Raw genomic sequence first — 26,016 nt, 5'->3', positions numbered from 1 at the left:
GCCAGCCACTTCCGGAACTCCATCGCAGTGACCGTCTCTGATTTGGGAAGAGTCTGATTCATACCTCGCATCCCCTATGAACTCAAAAGATGGTCTATGATATGGATTTTATATCCCAGGAAATGTGGGTTTCTTTCCCATGTCTGTCTTGGGCTTCTGGGAATTATGGGCGGGGAGCGTTGGATGACAAAAGCCCTTGCGATCGTGGCTCTGATTCCGGCCCGATTTAATTCCGGCACTCTCAAAAAACAGATCTTAAAAGCTCTACATGAATATGTTAAAACACCACCTCTCTGACCCTATTTCCAGTAGGGAGAAATGGCTGCTCCTAAATCCCAGCCATATAAGAAATTGGATTCCTTTCAGGGAGGAATGGGACCATTTTCTTTGCAGCCCAGAAAGCGTGGAATGAACATTTTCCTAAGGGGCATGTTACTGTACATTTTTTTGCTTCAAAGGAAAAGTGAAAACTTTTTAGACTGCCGGGTGTGTGTGTGTGCTTCTTTGAATTTTGTATCGTTATCCGGATTGGGGTGGGACGACAAATACATTCCCCATTTTGTGTTTTGTATCTTGCTGCTAACTTTTCTTAATGGCATTCGTTGTTCCCTAGCTAATTTAATATTTTTCCAGTGATCGTCAATAGCCTTTGGCGTAAGCAAGCTAAACAGATTATTAAAAACAAAATAAAACCTTGATTGTAGTAGCAGATTTTAGTGATGCTGGATAACTTACGCCTTCCACGCAAATTTGGTCTCTTTGAAGCGAGTATACATTATTTTCAGGTGAGATTCTTAAGTGTGCATGTTTTCCCTGCTCCCGAACTGAAGGCGCTGCAGATGAGTGAATCCCTGCGGTTTCCAAAAGTGGGGGAAGTATTACTTGTTTCCTGCCTCTGCAGGGAAGGTGAAGGAGATGGCTGTGCGTTACTCTCTGCTTGGGTTTTCTTGCTACTCCTTGACTTCCTCCCCCCCCCCCCGAATCCCCCCATTTTACATATTTTAATTTTGGGATGCTGTGTGGTTTCCGGGCTGTACGGCCGTGTTCTAGCAGCATTCTCTCCTGACGTTTCACCTGCATCTGTGGCTGGCATCTTCAGAGGATCTGATAGTCTATGGGTGCTTCCGCATTGTCGTGCTCGACCTGAGATCGACTAGAGTCCGACCCGAGTCCTCCGCACAGACGTAGCGTTGGACTCGTGTCTGACTCGACTCACCTCCCTCTCACCATTGAATTTCTCGACTCTACTGGGGAGTTGAGTCGACTGGCGGACTCGGGTTGCACCTTGGAGCCGAAGCCGACGGAGTGCGGAATCTCCGTCACTCGACTCTGCCATGTAGCCAATCACAACTAAGTATTTTGCCCATGCGCAGAAGGGGAGACTCGTGGCGGCGCGAAAAGCTTTGGGCATGCGCAGAACGGGGGACACAGCAACCAATCGGAACGCAGCACAGGGAGGTGGTCCCGCCTCTGAGCTCGGCTCCGGAGACACGAGTCGGCTGCTGTGCAGAGGAACGGGAGGACTCGAGTCAAGGTAAGACTCCGCCGACACGAGTCAAACCTGAGTCGACTCGTGTGTCCGGAAGGGCTCTAACTGATCTATCAGATCCTCTGAAGATGCCAGCCACAGATGCAGGCGAAACGTCAGGAGAGAATGCTGCTAGAACACGGCCGTACAGCCCGGAAACCACACAGCACCCCAGTGATTCCGGCCGTGAAAGCCTTCGACAATATATTTTAATTTTGTTTTAATGACATCTGGGTCTATCAATGGAGGAAAGGACTATGCCAGTGAAGTAACACTGCAAAAAAATCAACAAACAAAAAAGAGGCAACAGGGAATGGAAGTAGTAGGTAGGCAGTAATTACACCACTTACATCTTAACACTGGATAGCGATCTGGAAGCCTTTTTTAAAATGGCATTGAAGATCTACCATTTGGAGCAATGGACCATCTGTAACCCACTGAAACAACAGATCAAAGATGAAAAACAAACATTTTTTAAGAAGGTGCTAAAAAGGGGGTCGCAAGAAAGCAAGCAACGGGCAGGCAAAATGGCAGATTGCCTGGGCTGGGCTAGGGATGCTTTGTAGCAGGAAAATCCAATCAAAACAGAAAGCCGCAGGGAAACGCCGTTGCGAAGCACACAGCGCACTGTGAACAGTAAACGCACAAAGTGCCTAAGTTAAAGATCAACAATTGGACAATTCTACATCTGGCAATTTTACATTACCAGATGAATGCCATCTGGTGACTTTTTAAAAGTCAAGTTTTAAAACGTCACCTCCTCCGCACATAGTTCAAAAATGTTCCCCAGTTCATACTCCCTGGCACGCATAACATCTTCTGCAGTGATTTTTTTGCTTCTTTGCATTTCTTCAGGTACCCACTCCCCTCTTGTGATTGGTTGGCCAGAATTTGAATTCTTTTAATGAATTTTGTGCAATCGGAGGCACTTTGGATAGGCAAAAGGCTTCCTTCCATGATGTGACTGTGCTGTGTACCATCTCCAGACTTTGTGTTTGAGCATCACGGGCTCATTCTTGAATCTACGTGGCTTCCTGAGTCTCAAATCTGACCGGGGGCTTTTCTTATTGTTTGGGACCTATGACCTTCTGTGTGTCACAGCGGAGACAATTGGGCAGCACAGAGAGGTTTGAATGACCTGGAAAGAATTTCTCCCAGTGGCTTTTTCCAGCCTAGTCGATAATTTCTGGCACCAGCAATTATCGACTGGCTACACATTTGCTGAGAAGAGGTCATGTGACCTTTTGACCTAAAACGAGCAAGGAAAGGGGCGGAAATGTGGCACGGCCAGCAAAACCGAAGGATTGTGGGAAACCTCTCGTACTCCTCAAACTTGGAATCCGACTGGCCGCAGATGCAGAATAAAGGAAGTCCCCCTTCGACAACATCATTGCCGCAAAATTTGGAGATGGAGGGACATGGATTAATTAATTAATTAATTTAATTTTATTAAATTTATAGGCCGCCTCATCCCCGAAGGGCTCGAGGCGGCTCACAACACGGCTGTTTCCAACAACAGATTAATACAACATAAAAGTTAACCCATTAAAACTCAGCAGCAATTAATAACAATAAATAAATTAAAACAAGATTGTGTAAAACACATATTATACACAGGCGCCCGATCTAAATATATATATATTTTAAAAATAACATGCATTTAATGAAAGATACATTCTTCAGTCGGTATTTATTTCAGTGGTTAAATGGCACCTTTGGATACAGAGGTGTATGAGCAGCAACTAGGAACATAACTTTTGCACCCTGCTTGGGGGTGGTTCTTATTCGAGCAACAGACCAAACAGGCCTTGGCTGGGCTTTTCCTCTGTTCCAATTATGACCACGGGCTGAACTTCATTTTTCACACCACAGTTACAAATATTCTCACACAGTTAGCGGAGGAGTCAGCAGGGGAGACGGGGATGAAAAACAATTTTGCAAAAAGTACATTAAAAAAAAAGATCTGGCCTGACTTGCAATACCAGGAGGGGCAGGAAGGGGGCGCACCGAGGACGGAGCGACCCACGTTCCCATCGCGGGAACTGAAACGCCAGCCCCAAAGCCCCGTCCTCAGACGATGCACGAGGGAACCGAGTCCGGGCCGTGTTTTCAAAAGCCTTTCGCACGTGCTGGAGAGAGCCGTGTTTTATAAAACGGCGCAAATAAACATTTTTAAAGGACCCGTCGTTATTATCCTATTGAATATGCCGGGTCTTTTGAAAAAGTTAGGGTGCCGCATCCCGGAGCGGACCCCGATCCAGTTCGCAGTAAGCAACCAAGGGGGTCCCGCGACCGCTCCAGCCGGCTCCCCCAAGAGGGCCGTCTAGGAGCCATGGGGGGCTGGGGCTCCTGCGCATGAACCCCGATCTCATGCGTCCTTGGGACACTTTCGCCCCAGGGGGCTGGTTTGCTCAGAAGTCCAGAAGGGAACGGCTCTGTTTCCGGCCCCCCCCCCCCATCTTATGTGGGGTATGGGGGCGGGTGGCCCCTCGTTACTGGAGTGGAAGAGAAGCCTGGTGTGCGGGGACATGTTTAGGATCAGTCTTCTGCGCGCACTCATCCCTGCGTGGCTCCGCTCGCCCCTTCGAAGAACGGGGAGCCATCGGAAGGCCGGTCTCCCGTTCTTTTTGCAAGCCCAGGCCGCGGCCAGGCCCCTTCCCGGCACCTCCGTGGGGGTCCTTTCCCCCCGCCCCCAGACAGCCTGGCAGCCTCTCCCAGCGCCTCGACGGCGGGTCCCCCACGGCTGGACAGTTTCCCGGCCAGAGACTCCCCCTTCCCTCCACGCGCGCCGCTTCCAAGTTTTGCTACTCACTCGGGGCGGGGGGGGGCATTTAAAGGGGCAGGCCGCGAGACACCCCGGGGCGCCGCGACCCACATCGTCCGCCCCGGCGATGCCCGCCCCGCGCTCCTGGTGGGGGGGGGGAGGCATCCAGCGCGGAGCCCGTCTGGATAGACGCGGGCGAAAGGCAGTCCTCCTCCCTGCCCCCCCCCCCGTGCCGCGCCCGGGAGCCGGAGCGCGCAGACGGCGCGGGCCGCTGGCCAGCCTAGCTGCGCGCCTGCCCGTCCGCCCGCCCGCAGTCCGCTCCGGGTTTTGCCTGCAGCCGCCGCCGCTCTCCGCGAAGTGGTCCGCCCGTCTGGGTCCTGTAGAGGCGGCTTCGCTGGCGAGCCGAGCGGAAGAGCCGCCGCCGCCGCCGCCACCGCTGCTGCCTTGAGCCGCTCCAACTTCCCGGCCCCGCCGCCCGTTCCTCCGCCCGCCCCCTTTCCTGCGCCCCGGATGCGCCGGGCGGGGAGGCGGCCGCCCGCGGGGTCCCATTCTGCGCCGGGGTCCCTCTGGGGCAGGTGCTGCTGCTGAGCCCCACTGGCGGCGGCGGCGGCAGCATTTCGGTGCAGGCTCCGGCTGGGGAGGCTTAATCCGGCTGGCGACGGCGCGCGCGCAACGCGCAACCCCCACTCCCCCTCCCCCGACTGGCCGGAGCGGCGGCGGCGGCGGCTCCTCTCGCGGCTTGGACGGCGGCTGTTCCGGCTGCGGATCGCTCCGGTCCCGGTAGGTGCCCTGGGCGGGGCGGGGCGATTTTCTCTCCTCGGTGGGGCGGGGAGGAAAGTCTGGCGGAAAAGTTTGCCGCGGCGGGGAGGGGGCGGCTCTTCCCTGGCCGGGCGAGGGGCGAGAAGGGCGCACGTCCCGGCTGGCCGACCGGCTGGCCGGCCGGCCTCCGCCTCCCTGGCTGGCTGGCTTCCTTCCTTCCCTCCCCGGCGCCTCCCTGCCCGCCTCCCTTCCGGGGAGGTGTCGCCTCCGCCGCCGCTGCAGCCACGCTGGTCTCAGCTCAGTGGCTCCAGACAAAAAGCGCCGGGGCCACCAGGGCTGCGCGACGCCCGCCGTGCCAGGGCTGCCGCCGCCGCCGCCGCCGACCGAGAGCCCCGGCTTGGGGAGCGACGCGCCCCCGTCCCTGCGGCCACCCCGGGGGAAGCCCAGCCGGGCGCGGAGCGCAGCCCAGCCGCGTAAGTGGAGCCGGGGCAGGCCGGGAGTTGCGGGGCTGCGGGGAAAAGTTTTGAGGGGCAGGTGGGAGCAGACCCCCGCCCGGCCGCCCGCTCGCCTCCCCGGGCCGCCGCCGCCGCCTGGCCGCTTGGTTTCCCCGGTTACAGCCGCCGAGGTCGCAGGGGGGAGGAGGAGGCGGCGGCGGCGGCTAGCTGGGGCTGACCCCGGGCGGCGGATTAGAGCGGCGCCCGGGCCGCCGAGAGGAGCCGCCGCTGCGGGGGCCGTCAGCCGCCGCGCCTCCAGCCGTGCTGGCGCTTCTCCGCCGGCCTCCTGCGGCGCCTGGAGCCGGGAGTGGGCAAGGGGGACCTTCCTTCCCACCCGGGGAGACTTTTTTTGTGGGGGGGGGGGTCGGTTCTCCGCTTGGCCGCCTCCAGGCTCTTGGTCCCCCCGACGGCTGAGGGTCTGGACTTTGCCTGTTTTTTTAGGGGGGGGGAGTTATGCGGGGCGGGGGAGGGTTTTGGGGGGCGAGTGGTTCCCCTGCTGCTCCGCGGCCGTTCATTTTCGAGAGTCTGAGACGAGACCCCACGCCCCCCAAAAAACACACATATGGCTTCCTCCCCTCCCCCCCCGCAGTTCTCTCTCCCCCCCCCCCCAAGCACCTGGGAAGCGGCCCCGGGCAAGGTCATGGGACAAGAGGGCGACCCCTCTCGGGCACCTGTGGAATTGCAGCGCTGGGGCTGTCGGGGCCCCCCGAAGTTAGGCAGCCAGAGCGGAGATTGGGTTGGGGGCGTCAACCCCCCCCCCCGAGTCTGATCCCTGAAATATCCCCCCCCCCCCCCCCCCCCGTTCCGCAGGAGTCTCGGGCTCTGCCCCCTCCGAGCTGTTTGGCTGCGCGGTGCGCGCTTCCTCCTTCGCTCGCGCCTTGGCTGCCCGCTGAGACCAGTGGGGAGCGCCACGACGGGAGGAAATAAGCTGCGAGATTCTGGCTGGAATAATCTTCTTTGGGGACGGGCAAATGGGAACGTGTCGTTCCGGAGGCGAGAAAGATTTGGGGATGTTGCAGATACTGCATCCAGCCATAGACGTGCAGGTGGGGGCTGAGTGGAGTCGAACCAGAGGAGGGGTGTGTCTCAGCAGCTCAGGAGCGAAGTTACAGGGAGGGGGACTTCCTGGATGCTCCTGGAGGCAGATTTTTTTTGTAGATCCTTCCTGGGGGGCAGGGGGGCTGGCTCTTCCTGTGACCCCCAAACCACAGCACTCTGCTTTCCTGTCATAGGAACAAATAGTTTTCATTTACCCCCCCGTGGGACAAGATTATACTGGGGGAACAATATTGGTGTGGCTGAGAATCCGTTGCCCCCATGTCCCCCGCCGCTGAGAATCCGGCCTGTTTCTCTCTGAATGGTCTACTCTAGTTGGTTGATCTGCCTGGCCATGTCTGGGTGTCTGTTGTATGATTTGTTTGGTCACACAGGACAGTGACCAAATGTTGGAAGGTGTCTTTCGTATGTGCATCTTCAGTTGTAATCTATCAAAACAAAGTGATCGGACCCCTTCTCCCTGAAGACTGAGCTTTGAGATGATTTTTTTGGCTTTTCTGGTTGGTTTCATGGGGTGCCTTATTTTTTGTCCTATCCTCTAGTGATCTGTTTTTTTTTAAAAAAAAATCTTCACTGAAGACCAAGCTGTACAAACACATGGATTGTGATGTGGGTGAAATCAACCCTGGAACTTTTTATCCAGGTGGTTTATAGAATTCAAGGGAGTTGGCCCTAGTTCATCATCATCATCATCATCAACCTTTTATTGGCATGAGTTTAAAATACAACAGAGAGGAGAATCAAGTTAAAATAAGTAGGTTCAGACATTTCCAGCATTTAAAACAATAAATAAATAAATAAACTAAAATCTGTGGCGAATCTGTTGTGCCAGCGCCAGAAATTTGGCAACGTCTAGGGATCTCTGAGGAGACTGATCACAAAGCAGATAGGTGTTGGCCCTAGTTATGAAAACCTAGGCTCATTCCGCAGAATAATGCACTTTCAAACTGCTTTCAGTGCTCTTTGAAGCTGTGCGGAATGGCAAAATCCACTTGCAAACAGTTGTGAAAGTGGTTTGAAAACGCATTAGGAAGGGGCCCTAGTATCACAGGGTTTGGGAACCAACAAACTTTGGGACAGAATCAGAGTGGGTCTTCACAGAAGCCAGAAGTCCCGAGCTGAATTCTGCCCTCCACCAGAGTGAACCTGCTTAAACACCTGTTGCTTTTACACTCAAATTCCTTGAGAATTGCCGTTCTGTGGGCCAAACAGCAAGTGTGAACTATAATCATAAGAGCCTGTCTTTCAGATGGTCTTTTGGCTTCTGGGGAGTCTCTAGGCTCCTAGACCAATGATGGCGAACCTTTTCGAGACCAAGTGCCCAAACTGCAACCCAAAACCCACTTATTTATTGCAAAGTGCCAACACGGCAATTTAACCTGAATGCTGAGGTTTTCGTTTAGAAAAAAACGGTTGGCTCCAAGGGGCGCATTACTCTGGAGTAAGCTTGGTGATAGTTGGTGGCTTCGCTTTGAAGCAACTGTACAACGCTTCGAATGGGTGAATCACGACCCTAGGAGGGTTTAGAAGCAAGCCCCATTGCCAGCCACTGAGCTTACTCCCAGGTAAAGGATTGCGCTTTAGTTCTTCCCATGAAATCGGTGGGGTTTAACAACACTTAACCAGGCTGTTGCCTGACATCGCCGCGTCCAGCTGTGCCCAGGTCAGGCCTAGATGTTTTCCGTTAACACCTCCGACCTAACTTCTGTGCATATCGCAAGTCTCCACAGAGAGGGCTCTGAGTGCCACCTCTGGCACCCGTGGCATAGGTTCGCCACCACTGACCTAGACATTCATTGAAGGTGATATCTGCCCTGCTCAGTGGCTACAGGGTTTAAACAAGGTCGTGTAGCAAAATATAGTTTGTTAAACTGATCCAGAGGTATTTTGAGGGCTTACCAGATCAATTGAATGTATCTAAGTGGAGGAAGATTTTGGTTCCATGGCCTCTTCTGCAGGGCTTGGGGAATACAGTGGCTCAGAAATAAAGTGTCCACTATAGTGTATATGGGGTGGGAGGAGACAAAGGACAGTCCCTTTAAAAGTTCTTGTTTTTGGAATGCCTGTGATGGTCGCGTAGAGGAATGCACACTGAGGAATGCACTTCGTTGTGCTCAGAAGTCTCTCCTAGAGAAGGTCAGGGCTCGCTGCTCTATCTGCCGTTTGACAACCAGGATGTGGGCCGTGTGCTTTGGGTTTTTGCTGGTGTCTAAAGGGCTGGCTGGCTGCCCCGAGGAGGACAGTGATGCCACAACTAGGTCCCTCCCTCTTGCTGGGGCATTGTGTGCATCTGTGCTAAATTGGTCACAAAGGAAGGACATTTTTGTGTGCCCTAGAAAGTACAGATGGGGAAGGCTCTCTCAGCCCCACCCACCTCACAGGGTGTTTGTTGTGAGGGGGGGAAGGGCAAGGAGATTGTAAGCCCCTTTGAGTCTCCTGCAGGAGAGAAAGGGGGGATATAAATCCAAACTACTCCTCCTCCTCCTCCTCCTCCTCTTCTTCTCCTCCTCCTCCTCCTCCTCCTCCTCCTCCTCCTCCTCCTCCTCCTCCTCCTCTTCTTCTTCTTCTTCTTCTTCTCCTCCTCCTCCTCCTCCTCCTCCTCCTCCTCCTCCTCCTCCACCACCACCACCACCACCACCACCACCACCACCACCACCACTACTACTTTGGGATTTCCTGAATTCCACATCCTTTTTTGCGTGAGCAAAAATTGTCAGCGTTTGCATAACTTGGGTGACTTTATATGACACAGAATCCAAAAATGCCACGCAACAGTGGTGAATGCAGCCCACACATGTTATGTGTGGCTTCCCCCCCCCCGCCCCCCAGTGCTGTGAGTGTGCCGTTCCTCCCTATGCTTTCCCCAGACAGCAAAAGGATCATGCCTGCCAGTTAACGGAAGACTTGAGATACCGGCCGCTTGGTGGTTCTTCCATTTGGCTTCTGTTTGTCTGGTCTGGAAGTTCAGCCTTTATGGCTTCGGTAGCCGGAAGTGCCAAACTTGACTGAAAGCCACCGAGGGGAAGTCGTGTCCCCGTGGCTCTTTCATTTTGTGCTCAGCGGACTCTCCAAGCACTGGACACTTTGTTTTTGTGTTTATGTTTTGAAAAAAGTTTGAAACATGAAAGAGAATCCGAAGAGGCCCTTCCTGTCTGCTTCTAAGTGTCTTAACCTTCAGGGGGCCCGCAGGAAACACGCCTCCAAGTAACCTTGTTATTTTTTTTCTCTTAAGAGTTGAATTCCTCTCTTAGAGGAAATGTTCTGTGCATAAGAATATGGGGGATTATGCAGCCTCTCCCTTTTTCCAGGGGATTTACCAAACCAGAACAATTTGCTAAAGAAAGGAAAAAGGCCCCAGGTGTTCCCCTGAAAACAGAGGTGTCAGTGAAATCTGAGCTCACGGAACATTTGGCTGCTCAAAAACAGATAGCTTCTTCATCAAAGGTTGCATAGAGCGGAGCAGCCGGCCCTTTCCTCTTCTGTTGTTCTAGTCAAAAAGGTGAATTTACCATAAACTTTGCTTACCAATTTGCCAAGGATCGTGGGAGCAGTTAGTGTTTTTGTTAGATAGATAGATAGATAGATAGATAGATAGATAGATAGATAGATAGATAGATAGATAGATAGATAGATAGATAGATAAAACTTTATTAGGCATAGAATCCATATAACAGCCAACATTGTCCAAACAAGTATCCCATACATGAGAACCATCACAGGTAATCATTTCAAAGTTTCTATAAGGAACCTAGCTACAAAAGTTAAAATCTCGGAGGCGGAATTGTTGAGTAGAAACGTAATCTTCCCCACAGCAGGGTATTCGTTAAAGATTACAGGACAAAGAGCAAAAAGTCTGGTCCTAGATCCCTCGTATTTGGGGCAGTCAAGCAATATATGTTCCATAGTTTGAATTGCTGTGATACAATGAGGACATTTCCGCTCTTGCAGGTCGATTCTTTGGAACCTTCCTTGTAGCATAGAGCAAGGGGAGGAGTTACAACGAGCCCTAGTGATAATCCATCTATGCTTGGGCTCCTGAAGTAAACTCAAATAATCTGCCATGTGATTGATTTTAAATTTGATGTTAAAAAAGAGGGGGGAGCAATTGCTTCTTGCCTTGTCCTGCAGAATTTGAAACTCTTGATCTAGCAATCGCCTTTTTAATTGAGAGAAGATTTCAGAAGCCGGCAGCATTTGCAAGGCTTCCCAGGAAAATCCCAGCGAAAGTATTTTAGTTTCCACTGCCCATCACCACTTAGATTCATGAGTGTTTCTGTTACAGGAAGAAGGCTGTTTTCCTACCAAGATCCCAAAAAGACCTGATTTTTCAAAACTGGGGGATGTTGGGCATTTGATTCCCAGCTCTGCCGCCTGAGCTGTGGAGGCTTATCTGGGGAATTCAGATTAGCCTGTGCACTCCCACACATGCCAGCTGGGTGGGGACCTTTGGGCTGGGTCAAGCCAGCTCGGAGCCTCCCCCCCAGCCCCACCTACCTGGGCTACATGGGTGTTTTGTTGTGAGGGGGGAAGGGCAAGGAGATTGTAAGCCCCTTTGAGTCTCCTGCAGGAGAGAAAGGGGGGATATAAATCCAAACACTCTTCTACCCAACTCAGTGGTCTGCAATGTTGTGAAGTTACAGTTACAAAGGAGAGGGGGTGGCGGAAACCCACTTATAATCCGTTCGCCAGAAAGAGACTAGTGCTGACATCTGTCCGTGTATTCCACGGACTGGGTGTTGTACTTCCTCTGTTCAGTAAAGTCAGTACAGTACATTGCGTAAGAAAATGACAGTTCGGAGTGCTGGATGAATGAAATCAATGTAGCAAACGGGAAGAGCAATTTAAATAGAGCAGCCAGACCCATGAATGAAAAACCGCGCTTTGAATGAACGAACTACTCTCAGTAGGTAGTTGATATTTGGGAAATAATAAGCATGTGTGACAAAATGTGTTTTAAGTGTATACGTTTGTGCTAAAGAGCACGTTTTCGGAGTCACGGATAATATTGAGAATGAGGAGGCCGCCCTCATACAGGGTACTTTATGTCCAAATGCTCTTTCTGCCTAAAGCTTTGTGGATAGAAGAAAACCCATTATTTGGAGCTGATAGTTGCTTGGCTGGGGCCGCCGTAGCTGTATTGTGAGTTTGAAGGAAGTCCCTGTTTTCTGCTAGACTGGACTACCGGTCCATTGATTGATTCCACTGTTGTCTGTGCTGGCAGCGGCTCTCTGGGGTTTCTGGCAAAATGAAATGTTGGTGATAAACTTGGGGATTTGGGCATATATCACACACTCTCTGCCAGTTGGCTTTTGTGCCCTTGCTGTACCAAGTCAGACCAGCGCGAACCGGGGTCACCTACACTTTATTCGGAGTCCTGCCTTTGATTCCTAGTTCAGTCCTGAGCTTCTTGAGGCAATCTTCAGTAACCAGTAGTAACGTCCCCGTGGTATCTTTCACCCCAGTACCTGGACAAAAACACTGGAGACACTTGATAAAAACAACAGAACTCTCTATCCCACCAAATGGGAAGTTTAATGACAACATTCTCTATCACGCCTTATTTTTTTTGTTTACCAATTACAGATCGCAACCAGTCATTTCAACACAGATGTAATATAAAACACGTCCAATTCCAGTAAGTCGTTACAAATGAACAAACAGGACTTACCCTATTTTTCCACCCAGTCAATTTCCTTAATTTCACTTATTTCTCTCATTGGGAGAAATAAGTGAAATTAATTTTCTCCCATTGGGAGAAATACGTAAAATTAAGAAACTGGGCTGGGTGGAAGAGGACTGAAGGATAGAGGGGCGGAAGCTGAGGGGCAGAAGATAATTTAGCAGCAGTGGCGTAGGAGGTTAAGAGCTCGTATATCTAATTTGGAGGAACCGGGTTTGATTCCCAGCTCTGCCGCCTGAGCTGTGGAGGCTTATCTGGGGAATTCAGATTAGCCTGTACACTTCCACACACGCCAGCTGGGTGACCTTGGGCTAGTCACAGCTTCTCGGAGCTCTCAGCCCCACCTACCTCACAGGGTGTTTGTTGTGAGGGGGGAAGGGCAAGGAGATTGTAAGCCCCTTTGAGTCTCCTACAGGAGAGAAAGGGGGGATATAAATCCAAACTCTTCTTCTTCTTCTTTATTTATAGATTTAATAAAATATCTCTTGCCTTTCCCCTTGGTTCAAAGCGGCTTACAACAATAGTTAAACATCTCCTGCTGGAACCAAAGATAAAATATCAAGCCCCAAATCCCTTCCCCCTTAAAAAGATGCCTGCCATGTGAACGCAGTGTTGTCAAAGTGTAGGAGAACTCACAAAGCTGTTGCCAGGATGAGGGTCGTTCCACAATGTTTCTCCAGCAAGAAACCACAGCCGCTGGATGATAACAGAAGTCTCAGAACTGATCCAGCTACCGCCTAGTAGCCAACCCTATGATGCGAACAGACTGTGGGAGCAGAAGATATTGGCTTCCAAGCAACCGCCAGTTCTGCCATTGTGAGAGGATGCCACTGCGATTGGCACATGATTGGCAGTGCCAAGAAACGCAAAGGGAGTGTTTGGAGTTGTGGCTGCTAGTGTCTCACCCAGAGCTCCTGTTGTGCCTGCTTTGGTGTAACAGGAAAAGTTCCTCTCTCTTCTCTGGAGGATCAACAATGTGCAAGTTCAGCAGGTTGACAGTATTTTTAGCCGTGAATTTACTGTGGTGTCTCTTGATAGAAGTGCTGAACTTATTTAGTGTTTCACATCAGAACACGTTTTGTTGCATGGCATAAAAATAATGTGTTTGAAGTTACCGGTAATTGTTGTTGGTTGTTTATATGTCAACTTCGTGCCATGTGTTGGTGGTGCCTGAAATCCTAACCAGCTGCTTTCTACAGCTGGCTAAAGCAACAACGGGATTATCAAAAATAGGGGAGCAGTTGGGATTAGGGTTTAGATTTTTTTTTGGCAACAATCAGGCTACCTCTATTTTTAAATATATGACTCTTCTCGGCCTTTTGGCTAAGATCAAGTGTAATATATGACGCTTTTGTCATAGCCTTAATAAAATTAGGAGGAACTCTAAAGAGTATTGTCGAAGTCTTTCATGGCCGGAATCACTGGGGTGTTGTGTGGTTTCCGGGCTGTTTGGCCGTGTTCTAGTAGCATTTTCTCCTGATGTTTCACCTGCATCCGTGGCTGGCATCATCAGATCCTCTGAAGATGCCAGCCACAGATGCAGGCGAAACGTCAGGAGAAAATGCTACTAGAACACGGCCATACAGTCTGGAAATCACACAACACCCCAACTCTACAGAGGTTAGGATGAGGTTCTGTGATAGGAACAATTAGTAAATAATACGCAAAGCTTGGAAGTGTGAAAAACAAGTCTGGTGCCTAAATTTTTGTACTAGCTCCCAGCAACAAAAAGTTTTAAAGACCTGGACTTACCCACAAATAAAATATTAAATAAAAAAATTCAGTCACAGCCACCATAAAGTTGAGATTTGAACAACTGTTCATTTTCAATAATATTTTATGCCTATCAGTTCAGATTTAGTGCAGTAATGCCTTTTCAGTTTATTTATTTATTGGACTTATAGGCCGCCTCATCCAAACTGTGTTTGGAACTGTCCAGGACAGGGTGAATGTATGTCTCTTCATTGGATAGGCTATTTTGTGTCTTCCCATTTTGAAATTCTGATATATATGGGGAAAGCGGGGATTTGCACATTTTCTTGATGTATGATAGAAATGGTTTGTTTATGTGAAGATACGATCTTTGAAAACCCCAAGAAAGGCTTGCTAGACAAATAGGATGTTGCGGCTTTAAATTGGGAACAGGACATCCTAATTATTTGGCAAACTTCCTTGGGGTTTTCAAAGATAACATCTTCCCATAAACAAACCACTACCCTAAAACTTTTAAATTGAATTATTGGAAAGTTCCTACGGAATTGAAGTCTGGAGGGGATGGACCTTCAGATTTTTGAGCAACACAAGCACATCTGCTTATTTTATTTATTAAAATATCCCTACCCCGCCTTTCCTCCTAGTTCAAGACCTGCATGGGTTTGGATTTTTGCCATTCGTGATAACGTTCATGTGTTCCTCAGGTTCCTAAAAGTGTTTGGAATGCATCATCAAGGTAATCTTTTTCAGATTGGATTTGGTTGGCAAGAAACTGTGTGTGGTTTCAATCCTGCAGCTGATTGTGAATGATTTGAGTGAATTTGAGATCTGGGGTGTCGAGGAGGGCTGCTAGGAATATGTGTGCCTGTAGAAATGCTTGGGAATAGAGAAGGAATGAGAAAGAATTTGTGAGTCCATTTGGGAGCTGCTGTTGGTGTGGGGGATAAATAGCAGGGAAAACACTTCAGAAATGGTTAGAATATATCTGGGAACAAGGGACACTTGATATTTTCGATGCGCTAACCAAAAATAAGACGTGGCAAGATAAACAGAATGAAATTTTGAAGATGTGGATAATATACGTGGACTGGATGAAAGAAGCTCGAGTCGACGAAGAAATATGGGAGAAGCGGCTACAGAGAATGAACTTACTGCTGTTTGTGTGACAAAACTATGAAGAAGAAGTAATGGGGGGAGGGAGAAAAGGGTGGGGGAAGTATTGTTTGAAAATGTATGGACAAGGAAATTACTATAAACCAGTGGTGGCAAACCTTTCGCACTCCAGATGTTATGAACTACAATTCCCATCAGCCCTTGCCATCATGGCCAATTGGCTATGCTGGCAGGGGCTGATGGGAATTGTAGTCCATAACATCTGGAGTGCCAAAGGTTCGCCACCACGGCTATAAACTGTCAAATTCGAATGATACAATACATTTTTTTTTAAAAAAAGATAAATAGGGGGGATCCCAAGTCATACAACCTGTGGGTGATTCATAGAGAGATATCGTAGTCTTGTTATCGATTGCCAGATGGTGTGACAATTGAAGGCTGTGGCAACCTATTGGAGTCAAATCAATTGTTCGCCCATTCCCTTGTCCCCTGTCCCTTGTTTTGTGTTTGGCGCTACCCCAACGAACTCTGTGTTTTATAGTGGAGTGTTGATACTGTATGTTGTTGTGATGCCTGGGTTCTGTTGGTGGGTCTTCAGTCTGGTCTGTGGAGAGGTGTATGGGACTGGCACTTTTGATTAGTTCATTTGGACTACACTATTGATAAGACTCTGAATGTTTGTTGTATTTATCTGTCTTTTATGGACAATTGTTTTATTGTAATTTGGTATGCCAATAAAGGCTTGATTATTAATAGTAATAGTAAATAGGGGGGAAAGAACCATTGCATCTGAAAGGGATACATCTGGGGCTTCTAGCTCATGTGAGACGCAGTTGGAAGCTCAATGAAATGTTGGTACAGGGTTTGGTGGGAGTTAAGAATGGAAAAAATGGACGGCAGAGTAGGACTGTAGTCGTGAGAGTCACATGGTCCAGTTCCTTCTTAACTGGCGGGGTTCCAGTGCTGTCACATATACTACACAAAATGACATATTGTTCGGATAAAGTTTGTTGTGAAAAACTATTACAAGATAAGAAGGAGAATATTACTAAATGGGTAGCAAAATTCTGTCTATTCATTATGAAAAAGAAAAAAAATGATCTGAATATGGCATCCCCCTTAGATATTTTTGTATTGTTTAGTATTTTTATGATGTTTGGTGTGATTACAAAGTATAATGATGTATAGATGGTGCTGGAATATGGGAGAGAGATCTGCATTCTTGTTTTGTTGTAGGTATTTTGGAGATTTGTAATATATCTGGTCATTGACTGTAAATAAAGTCTTCTTCTTCTTCAGTGCTGTGATAAGACTACGTCTTGATGGGGTAGTCCAAGAGTCGGTCCCAGCTCATGCCCTTATTTCTAAGGGGGATGACGACTTGCGGTCTGAAAACCTACCACGATGGAGCCACTGTGTCAAACAGTTTATTTTTGCTGTTGAAAGTGCCGGAAAATTTGGCACAACCTTTTGCGTGCTGATTTTAGACTGCACCTCACCATGCTGTTTCCTGGACAACAGGATATTCTTATATCAGGGTGCTTGTGGAATAACAGCTCGGTCTGTTCCTGTCACTTCTGTTTATAGTGGGCAAGTGAATTGAGGACTGAATATGGTGTTGGTCGGTGCTGCTGTTGAAATAGCGCAGGTGGGAACTTAACTTGCACGATTGGCAGTTATTTAAAAAGTTTCGAAGTGAGGCTTGTGCAAGAAGCAACGTGGTTCTGTAGAATTCATTATTCACGTCGTGGTGGATATCCAAAATCTGAAGAATTCACTTACAAAGGCTGGCAATCTAAAGTGAGTCATTGAAACGCCTAGATGAGGCACGTGGTTCATTGCCTTGATTCAGAAGACAAATAGAAAGCTTCCTGTGGTTGCAGTGCATTCTGGGAAATGTTCTCAGGCTACGCTTTCATGGGGTTTTGGGCAGACCAGACAGGCCCGTTTGCAACATTTCCAGCGATCGGCATGAACTGGACGTGTCCTTCCAGTTGCTCTTCCACATGGCTGGAGATGCAGCGTGTTCAGAGGCATTTTTAGTTTGTTTTGGGCCATGTGAGGGCTCAGCTCAGTTGCACGGATTTGCTTAAAACCCTAGATCCTTACAGAAAGGGAACTGTGGCTCACAAGTTGGTTTTGGCAAGGCTGACCTCCAAGCCGGAAATGTGAGTCCACACTAGAACCCTCTATGGCACAGGTGTCAAACTCGTGGCCCTCCAGATGTTTGACACCTAGGCTCTATGGCATCACAGCCCTTTCATACTGGTATGTTTGCATATCTGGAGGTCAGATTGTGGAGATGAGGAAAAGGTCTGATCGGGGACGACGTGTCGTTTTTACTTCCTTATTCTGCACCAGATCCCATTTACAATTCAGAATTCATTACAGGATTTGCATTTCTGATCATGACTGGCCAGAACTAAATGTTGGATGGCCAATGGCTTCCAGTCCTTCATATACTTCCAACATGCAAAGTATGAATGTAACGCCGTTTGCATGGAAGAAGCAATGGATGGTAAGCTGTAAAAAAGGGATCTCTTCCAACTCAGCCTAGCCCAAAAGATGGTTGATCTGGCCACCTGGATCCGCCCCACGGTAATATCAAGACAAGAAGAAGAAGAAGAAGAAGAAGAGTTTGGATTGATATCCCCCCTTTCTCTCCCGTAGGAGACTCAAAGGGGCTGACAATCTCCCTGCCCTTCCCCCCTCACAACAAACACCCTGTGAGGTAGGTGGGGCTGAGAGAGCTCTGAGAAGCTGTGACTAGCCCAAGGTCACCCAGCTGGCGTGTGTGGGAGTGCACAGGCTAATCTGAATTCCCCAGATAAGCCTCCACAGCTCAGGCAGCAGAGCGGAGAATCAAACCCGGTTCCTCCAGATTAGATCCACGAGCTCTTAACCTCCTACGCCACTGCTGCTCCTGTACAGACTACTGTGAAGCACTGTACATTGGTCTGTCCTCAAAATCAATTTGGAAACTCCAGTTGGTGCAAAATGTCATGCTTTGGCTGTTACGGGGATGGAGCATGCCTATCACTCCCATTCTGCAATCACTCCACTGGCTCCCTATTAGTTACTGGGTTCAAATTAAGGTCTTGGCTGTCACAGGTAAGGTCCTTCAATGGCTTTGGATCTTTGTATCTGTGAGACCACCTCTCTCCCTGTGCTCCACCATGACATCTCTGCTTATCTGAGCAAAGTGTTCTGCTGGTGCCAGCTTGCAAATGAGCAGAGCTAACAACTGCCCGTACACATGCCTTTTTTATTGTGGCCCCCAACTTGTACAATGACACCCCACCCCCCAAGGAGGTCAGGAAGGTCCCGACTCTCTGGGCTTTCCTCAAACTATCCAAAACTGCATTATTCAAGAGGGCTTTAATCTGCAGGGAATTGGATAGCACTGTGTTGAATGATTCACAAAGTTACTTGAATGAACGGTTAGGGTCTGTGATCTATACTACTGTGTTTAGTTTGATGTACGTAGGATCTTACCATGTCGTTTTTTGCATCATTTAATGGGTCGTGTTAGTACTTATGCTTTGCTTCAGTTCTTATCAGTTCTATAACCCTAATTCTATTGCATTGTTGGTTAACAGCCCAGTCCGCAGGGCTCAGGTGGACACTCCCGCCAGAAACTCCCCAGGTGCCTGAAAGCCCTTCACAGGGAAGTCGCCGTCTTTGACCATCGGGGTTTGTTATTGAACTACTGATTTTATGGTTTTATGTTTTTAACTGTATTCAAATATTGTTTAATTGGTTGTACGCCGCCCTGAGCCCTTTTTGGGAAAGGGCGGCTTAGAAATCTACAAATAAACACATAGATAAATAGACCCGAACAGACTTATGCTACCATTTCAGGTGATATAAATTTCAGGGGGTACGCCAGGAATATTTCCAGCTCTAAACCCTCATGGAAGCCAACTGATGTCGGCTCCACCCTTGGGAATGCCCCTGGAACGCCTCCAGCCATATTGGCATCTTCTTGGGCGCCGACACAGCTCTGGAGGCCAGGCTCTCTTCCGGGGTGCCTAGCTCCCAGTTTTCCTTGCCCACTGACATCAATGCCACTTACACCAGCAGTGTGAAGAAACCCTCCAGCATGGCCCTGCACTAACAGCAAAAGCCCATCCCCCCCTCCATGGGACTGGGCTGTGCATGTCTCTATCCTGTATGAGACATATTGACTCATTCTGAGTAACCTGCCTTGAGTCCAGGTGAGAAAGGTGCACTATAAATAATGTAAACAAAATAAACAACAGGACAAATAACATAGGTCGATTCCGCACTTGCGTTATCGACCTAAGTTCGAGCTGCGTTCGACCTAAGTGCTCCGCACAACCACTGGGATCGATGTGGTTTTGTACCAGCTTCGCCCCGTGTGACGGTCAAATTTCCGACTCCAGTTGGGAACTACTACTTTTTCAGGGAACCACGCTCGAACTCAGCTTGATTCCAGTAAAGTGCGGAATCTCTGGTGCCAGGAGTCCCCCATTCAGCCAATCACAGCTGAGTGTTTCGGACATGCGTACAGCTGGCCAATCAAAAAACGCCACCTTCATCCCTCCATTCCTGTGGCAGCTTTTTCATAACGTGTGTGGGGATAGACGGAACATGGCCATAGAACAGTAGCAATCGGAACGGAGCGGCGAAGAGGCACAGGATTCCGCCCTCCGAGCTGGGATCAAAATGGTTGCAGTGGGGAACAACAATGGCTTCGACCTAGGTTAGTACCCTTTTCAGGGAACTGGGTCGAACCTATTTTACTCGTGTGCGGAATCGCCCATAATATACTTAAAGGGGTGCTTAATTTTTTCCTCTCCTTTGCCTGCTTTATCTTGAGCTTCATTCCAAGACCCAACTTGCTATTCTCAAGAAAAGGGGAGGGGGAGAGATTGCAGGAGAGAAGTGGCAGTGAGGGAAAGGGTTAAGTGCCGCCTTCCTGTGGCATCTCCTCTGCAAATGGCCCCTCACTTCGTACAGAGCAGACAAAAACAGGATTAGGTCCTAGGAGCAGGGTCCGAAAGCATGTAACGCTGCAGTCTTGTTGAAGCTGAGCAGCTCTGAATTTGGAAATGCTACTTTTTATATTTAGGAGATTAAAAAAAAAGACTCTTCATTGCTAGGAGTTGCTAGGAACCGTAGAGCTAAGAATCCTTGCTCCTGCGCTGTTGACCTTTCCAGATCTTGGCTGCTACACGTCCCCTCTTATTCTTCTTGCTCTTCTGCTGCTTTTCCTTATGGGAAAAAGCTCCAAATTATGCAAGGCTCGGCATGTCCGTAAAGAAAGCTCCGGCAAAATTAGCAGATTTGCATAACTTTGGAGCACAACATTCAACTTTTCTGGGGGGGGGAAGATTTTCTTTCCCCCCCTTTTGCAGAAAGAATAAACGGTCCTGGGTCGAACCCGCCCGCGGTGCGAGCTTAGGGCTCTGGCATTTGAAACGGCAAATCCCGTTTCCATCTTAAAACGGCTTTGTTTGGAAAGCCCCGTTCTCTCCTGCTCAGCCGCGCTTGGCGCTTAAAGGATTGCACCGCATTTCTGCTCTGCCTTTTTGGCCTCTAGCGTGGATTCCCTTCAGCATTCTCCTGCCGTTGCTATTCAAATGGCTTCTGTGCTGGGAAGAATCTGAATTTCCTGTCAGCGGTAGGTTTCCACGCTTTGTCTGGTGCGACTTCGGTCACATGTTTTAATCGCCACAGCCAGGTTTGCGACAAGTAAGCTGGAGCCAACCCCCTCCCCCTCAGCCCCCAGGGGCCGTGCCAGCCACGTCCGCGCCATGGTAGTGTGGTCAGCCAGTCTGCTTTGTTACTCGCTGACTGTTGGTCCTGTCTTTTTCCGCTTGCTCCCTCTCCTTCCCTTTTGCTAACAGCCAACTTGTTTTTTTGACAGACCTGGGTTGCAGGAACAATTTGGGTGTCAAGGAGGCACACAGGTGTGCATTGTGACATCACACTCACCATTTTCAGGACGGATGTCCCGATTTCGCTCTAGGAATCTGCTTGGGGCAGGCTCGTTCGGTGGGTTTGCAGCCCAAGCCGAGCTGGGCTCATCACTGATTGGCTAGTACCCTGCCCCACCCGATTCAACCCCTTCCAGCCAACCCCCCCAGTAACTCTACAATCTTTATGCAATTGATTGGGCTTTCTTTTCCTTTACAGCAGTGGTGTCAAACTCACGGCCCTCCAGATGTTATGGACTACAGTTCCCATCATCCCCTGCCAGCATGATGCTGGCAGGGGATGATGGGAATGGGGGGGGGGGGGTGGGGGGGGGGGTTTGGGGGGGGGGGGGAAGGGGGGGAAGGGGGGGGGGGGGGTGGAAAGGGGGGGGGGGGATGCGGGGGGGGGGGGGTGGGGGGGGGGGCCGGCGGGGGCGGGGGCGGGGTGGGGTGGGGGGGGGGGTGCGGGGGGGGGGGGGTGGGGGGGGGGGGGGGTGGGGGAGGGGGGGCGGTGGGGGGGGGGGGGGGGGGGGGGGGGGGGGGGTGGGGGGGGGGGGGGGTGGGGGGGGGGGGGGGTGGGGGGGGGGGGGGGTGGGGGGGGGGGGGGGTGGGGGGGGGGGGGGGTGGGGGGGGGGGGGGGTGGGGGGGGGGGGGGGTGGGGGGGGGGGGGGGTGGGGGGGGGGGGGGGTGGGGGGGGGGGGGGGTGGGGGGGGGGGGGGGTGGGGGGGGGGGGGGGTGGGGGGGGGGGGGGGTGGGGGGGGGGGGGGGTGGGGGGGGGGGGGGGTGGGGGGGGGGGGGGGTGGGGGGGGGGGGGGGTGGGGGGGGGGGGGGGTGGGGGGGGGGGGGGGTGGGGGGGGGGGGGGGTGGGGGGGGGGGGGGGTGGGGGGGGGGGGGGGTGGGGGGGGGGGGGGGTGGGGGGGGGGGGGGGTGGGGGGGGGGGGGGGTGGGGGGGGGGGGGGGTGGGGGGGGGGGGGGGTGGGGGGGGGGGGGGGTGGGGGGGGGGGGGGGTGGGGGGGGGGGGGGGTGGGGGGGGGGGGGGGTGGGGGGGGGGGGGGGTGGGGGGGGGGGGGGGTGGGGGGGGGGGGGGGTGGGGGGGGGGGGGGGTGGGGGGGGGGGGGGGTGGGGGGGGGGGGGGGTGGGGGGGGGGGGGGGTGGGGGGGGGGGGGGGTGGGGGGGGGGGGGGGTGGGGGGGGGGGGGGGTGGGGGGGGGGGGGGGTGGGGGGGGGGGGGGGTGGGGGGGGGGGGGGGTGGGGGGGGGGGGGGGTGGGGGGGGGGGGGGGTGGGGGGGGGGGGGGGTGGGGGGGGGGGGGGGTGGGGGGGGGGGGGGGTGGGGGGGGGGGGGGGTGGGGGGGGGGGGGGGTGGGGGGGGGGGGGGGTGGGGGGGGGGGGGGGTGGGGGGGGGGGGGGGTGGGGGGGGGGGGGGGTGGGGGGGGGGGGGGGTGGGGGGGGGGGGGGGTGGGGGGGGGGGGGGGTGGGGGGGGGGGGGGGTGGGGGGGGGGGGGGGTGGGGGGGGGGGGGGGTGGGGGGGGGGGGGGGTGGGGGGGGGGGGGGGTGGGGGGGGGGGGGGGTGGGGGGGGGGGGGGGTGGGGGGGGGGGGGGGTGGGGGGGGGGGGGGGTGGGGGGGGGGGGGGGTGGGGGGGGGGGGGGGTGGGGGGGGGGGGGGGTGGGGGGGGGGGGGGGTGGGGGGGGGGGGGGGTGGGGGGGGGGGGGGGTGGGGGGGGGGGGGGGTGGGGGGGGGGGGGGGTGGGGGGGGGGGGGGGTGGGGGGGGGGGGGGGTGGGGGGGGGGGGGGGTGGGGGGGGGGGGGGGTGGGGGGGGGGGGGGGTGGGGGGGGGGGGGGGTGGGGGGGGGGGGGGGTGGGGGGGGGGGGGGGTGGGGGGGGGGGGGGGTGGGGGGGGGGGGGGGTGGGGGGGGGGGGGGGTGGGGGGGGGGGGGGGTGGGGGGGGGGGGGGGTGGGGGGGGGGGGGGGTGGGGGGGGGGGGGGGTGGGGGGGGGGGGGGGTGGGGGGGGGGGGGGGTGGGGGGGGGGGGGGGTGGGGGGGGGGGGGGGTGGGGGGGGGGGGGGGTGGGGGGGGGGGGGGGTGGGGGGGGGGGGGGGTGGGGGGGGGGGGGGGTGGGGGGGGGGGGGGGTGGGGGGGGGGGGGGGTGGGGGGGGGGGGGGGTGGGGGGGGGGGGGGGTGGGGGGGGGGGGGGGTGGGGGGGGGGGGGGGTGGGGGGGGGGGGGGGTGGGGGGGGGGGGGGGTGGGGGGGGGGGGGGGTGGGGGGGGGGGGGGGTGGGGGGGGGGGGGGGTGGGGGGGGGGGGGGGTGGGGGGGGGGGGGGGTGGGGGGGGGGGGGGGTGGGGGGGGGGGGGGGTGGGGGGGGGGGGGGGTGGGGGGGGGGGGGGGTGGGGGGGGGGGGGGGTGGGGGGGGGGGGGGGTGGGGGGGGGGGGGGGTGGGGGGGGGGGGGGGTGGGGGGGGGGGGGGGTGGGGGGGGGGGGGGGTGGGGGGGGGGGGGGGTGGGGGGGGGGGGGGGTGGGGGGGGGGGGGGGTGGGGGGGGGGGGGGGTGGGGGGGGGGGGGGGTGGGGGGGGGGGGGGGTGGGGGGGGGGGGGGGTGGGGGGGGGGGGGGGTGGGGGGGGGGGGGGGTGGGGGGGGGGGGGGGTGGGGGGGGGGGGGGGTGGGGGGGGGGGGGGGTGGGGGGGGGGGGGGGTGGGGGGGGGGGGGGGTGGGGGGGGGGGGGGGTGGGGGGGGGGGGGGGTGGGGGGGGGGGGGGGTGGGGGGGGGGGGGGGTGGGGGGGGGGGGGGGTGGGGGGGGGGGGGGGTGGGGGGGGGGGGGGGTGGGGGGGGGGGGGGGTGGGGGGGGGGGGGGGTGGGGGGGGGGGGGGGTGGGGGGGGGGGGGGGTGGGGGGGGGGGGGGGTGGGGGGGGGGGGGGGTGGGGGGGGGGGGGGGTGGGGGGGGGGGGGGGTGGGGGGGGGGGGGGGTGGGGGGGGGGGGGGGTGGGGGGGGGGGGGGGTGGGGGGGGGGGGGGGTGGGGGGGGGGGGGGGTGGGGGGGGGGGGGGGTGGGGGGGGGGGGGGGTGGGGGGGGGGGGGGGTGGGGGGGGGGGGGGGTGGGGGGGGGGGGGGGTGGGGGGGGGGGGGGGTGGGGGGGGGGGGGGGTGGGGGGGGGGGGGGGTGGGGGGGGGGGGGGGTGGGGGGGGGGGGGGGTGGGGGGGGGGGGGGGTGGGGGGGGGGGGGGGTGGGGGGGGGGGGGGGTGGGGGGGGGGGGGGGTGGGGGGGGGGGGGGGTGGGGGGGGGGGGGGGTGGGGGGGGGGGGGGGTGGGGGGGGGGGGGGGTGGGGGGGGGGGGGGGTGGGGGGGGGGGGGGGTGGGGGGGGGGGGGGGTGGGGGGGGGGGGGGGTGGGGGGGGGGGGGGGTGGGGGGGGGGGGGGGTGGGGGGGGGGGGGGGTGGGGGGGGGGGGGGGTGGGGGGGGGGGGGGGTGGGGGGGGGGGGGGGTGGGGGGGGGGGGGGGTGGGGGGGGGGGGGGGTGGGGGGGGGGGGGGGTGGGGGGGGGGGGGGGTGGGGGGGGGGGGGGGTGGGGGGGGGGGGGGGTGGGGGGGGGGGGGGGTGGGGGGGGGGGGGGGTGGGGGGGGGGGGGGGTGGGGGGGGGGGGGGGTGGGGGGGGGGGGGGGTGGGGGGGGGGGGGGGTGGGGGGGGGGGGGGGTGGGGGGGGGGGGGGGTGGGGGGGGGGGGGGGTGGGGGGGGGGGGGGGTGGGGGGGGGGGGGGGTGGGGGGGGGGGGGGGTGGGGGGGGGGGGGGGTGGGGGGGGGGGGGGGTGGGGGGGGGGGGGGGTGGGGGGGGGGGGGGGTGGGGGGGGGGGGGGGTGGGGGGGGGGGGGGGTGGGGGGGGGGGGGGGTGGGGGGGGGGGGGGGTGGGGGGGGGGGGGGGTGGGGGGGGGGGGGGGTGGGGGGGGGGGGGGGTGGGGGGGGGGGGGGGTGGGGGGGGGGGGGGGTGGGGGGGGGGGGGGGTGGGGGGGGGGGGGGGTGGGGGGGGGGGGGGGTGGGGGGGGGGGGGGGTGGGGGGGGGGGGGGGTGGGGGGGGGGGGGGGTGGGGGGGGGGGGGGGTGGGGGGGGGGGGGGGTGGGGGGGGGGGGGGGTGGGGGGGGGGGGGGGTGGGGGGGGGGGGGGGTGGGGGGGGGGGGGGGTGGGGGGGGGGGGGGGTGGGGGGGGGGGGGGGTGGGGGGGGGGGGGGGTGGGGGGGGGGGGGGGTGGGGGGGGGGGGGGGTGGGGGGGGGGGGGGGTGGGGGGGGGGGGGGGTGGGGGGGGGGGGGGGTGGGGGGGGGGGGGGGTGGGGGGGGGGGGGGGTGGGGGGGGGGGGGGGTGGGGGGGGGGGGGGGTGGGGGGGGGGGGGGGTGGGGGGGGGGGGGGGTGGGGGGGGGGGGGGGTGGGGGGGGGGGGGGGTGGGGGGGGGGGGGGGTGGGGGGGGGGGGGGGTGGGGGGGGGGGGGGGTGGGGGGGGGGGGGGGTGGGGGGGGGGGGGGGTGGGGGGGGGGGGGGGTGGGGGGGGGGGGGGGTGGGGGGGGGGGGGGGTGGGGGGGGGGGGGGGTGGGGGGGGGGGGGGGTGGGGGGGGGGGGGGGTGGGGGGGGGGGGGGGTGGGGGGGGGGGGGGGTGGGGGGGGGGGGGGGTGGGGGGGGGGGGGGGTGGGGGGGGGGGGGGGTGGGGGGGGGGGGGGGTGGGGGGGGGGGGGGGTGGGGGGGGGGGGGGGTGGGGGGGGGGGGGGGTGGGGGGGGGGGGGGGTGGGGGGGGGGGGGGGTGGGGGGGGGGGGGGGTGGGGGGGGGGGGGGGTGGGGGGGGGGGGGGGTGGGGGGGGGGGGGGGTGGGGGGGGGGGGGGGTGGGGGGGGGGGGGGGTGGGGGGGGGGGGGGGTGGGGGGGGGGGGGGGTGGGGGGGGGGGGGGGTGGGGGGGGGGGGGGGTGGGGGGGGGGGGGGGTGGGGGGGGGGGGGGGTGGGGGG

At 57.3% G+C, this 26,016-nt stretch overlaps 2 protein-coding genes across 4 annotated transcripts in view; one reads left to right on the top strand and one right to left on the bottom strand.

Moving 5' to 3' along the window:
* Nucleotides 1-3,753: 3,753 nt before the first annotated feature.
* LOC125443337 (basic proline-rich protein-like) overlaps nucleotides 3,754-26,016 on the bottom strand; it is a gene marked incomplete at its 5' end in the record, with an annotated part of 42,605 nt that continues 20,342 nt past the window's right edge. The window contains 6 exons of the mRNA XM_048515359.1: nucleotides 3,754-3,914; nucleotides 4,025-4,436; nucleotides 4,526-4,925; nucleotides 5,029-5,840; nucleotides 6,161-6,238; nucleotides 22,483-23,001. Coding sequence (XP_048371316.1) covers nucleotides 3,754-3,914; nucleotides 4,025-4,436; nucleotides 4,526-4,925; nucleotides 5,029-5,840; nucleotides 6,161-6,238; nucleotides 22,483-23,001 — 2,382 coding nt within the window. The remainder of the gene's footprint in view (nucleotides 3,915-4,024; nucleotides 4,437-4,525; nucleotides 4,926-5,028; nucleotides 5,841-6,160; nucleotides 6,239-22,482; nucleotides 23,002-26,016) is intronic.
* Nucleotides 4,659-26,016, top strand: part of CXXC5 (CXXC finger protein 5) — a 114,952-nt gene continuing 93,594 nt past the window's right edge. Inside the window, exon 1 of one of the 3 annotated variants that reach the window (XM_048515728.1) lies at nucleotides 4,659-5,072. The gene's annotated coding sequence lies outside the window, so the exon portion shown is untranslated. Of the gene's footprint in view, nucleotides 5,073-5,163; nucleotides 5,525-26,016 lie in introns of those variants that run through there. The other 2 variants (XM_048515726.1, XM_048515727.1) reach the window with 2 other exon arrangements.

The sequence above is a fragment of the Sphaerodactylus townsendi genome, linkage group LG14, assembly GCF_021028975.2.
Source record: "Sphaerodactylus townsendi isolate TG3544 linkage group LG14, MPM_Stown_v2.3, whole genome shotgun sequence".
In the NCBI taxonomy this organism is placed as follows: domain Eukaryota; kingdom Metazoa; phylum Chordata; class Lepidosauria; order Squamata; family Sphaerodactylidae; genus Sphaerodactylus; species Sphaerodactylus townsendi.
The sequence above is the reverse complement of the archived record's forward strand: the minus strand, read 5'-3'. Positions and strand labels throughout refer to the sequence as shown.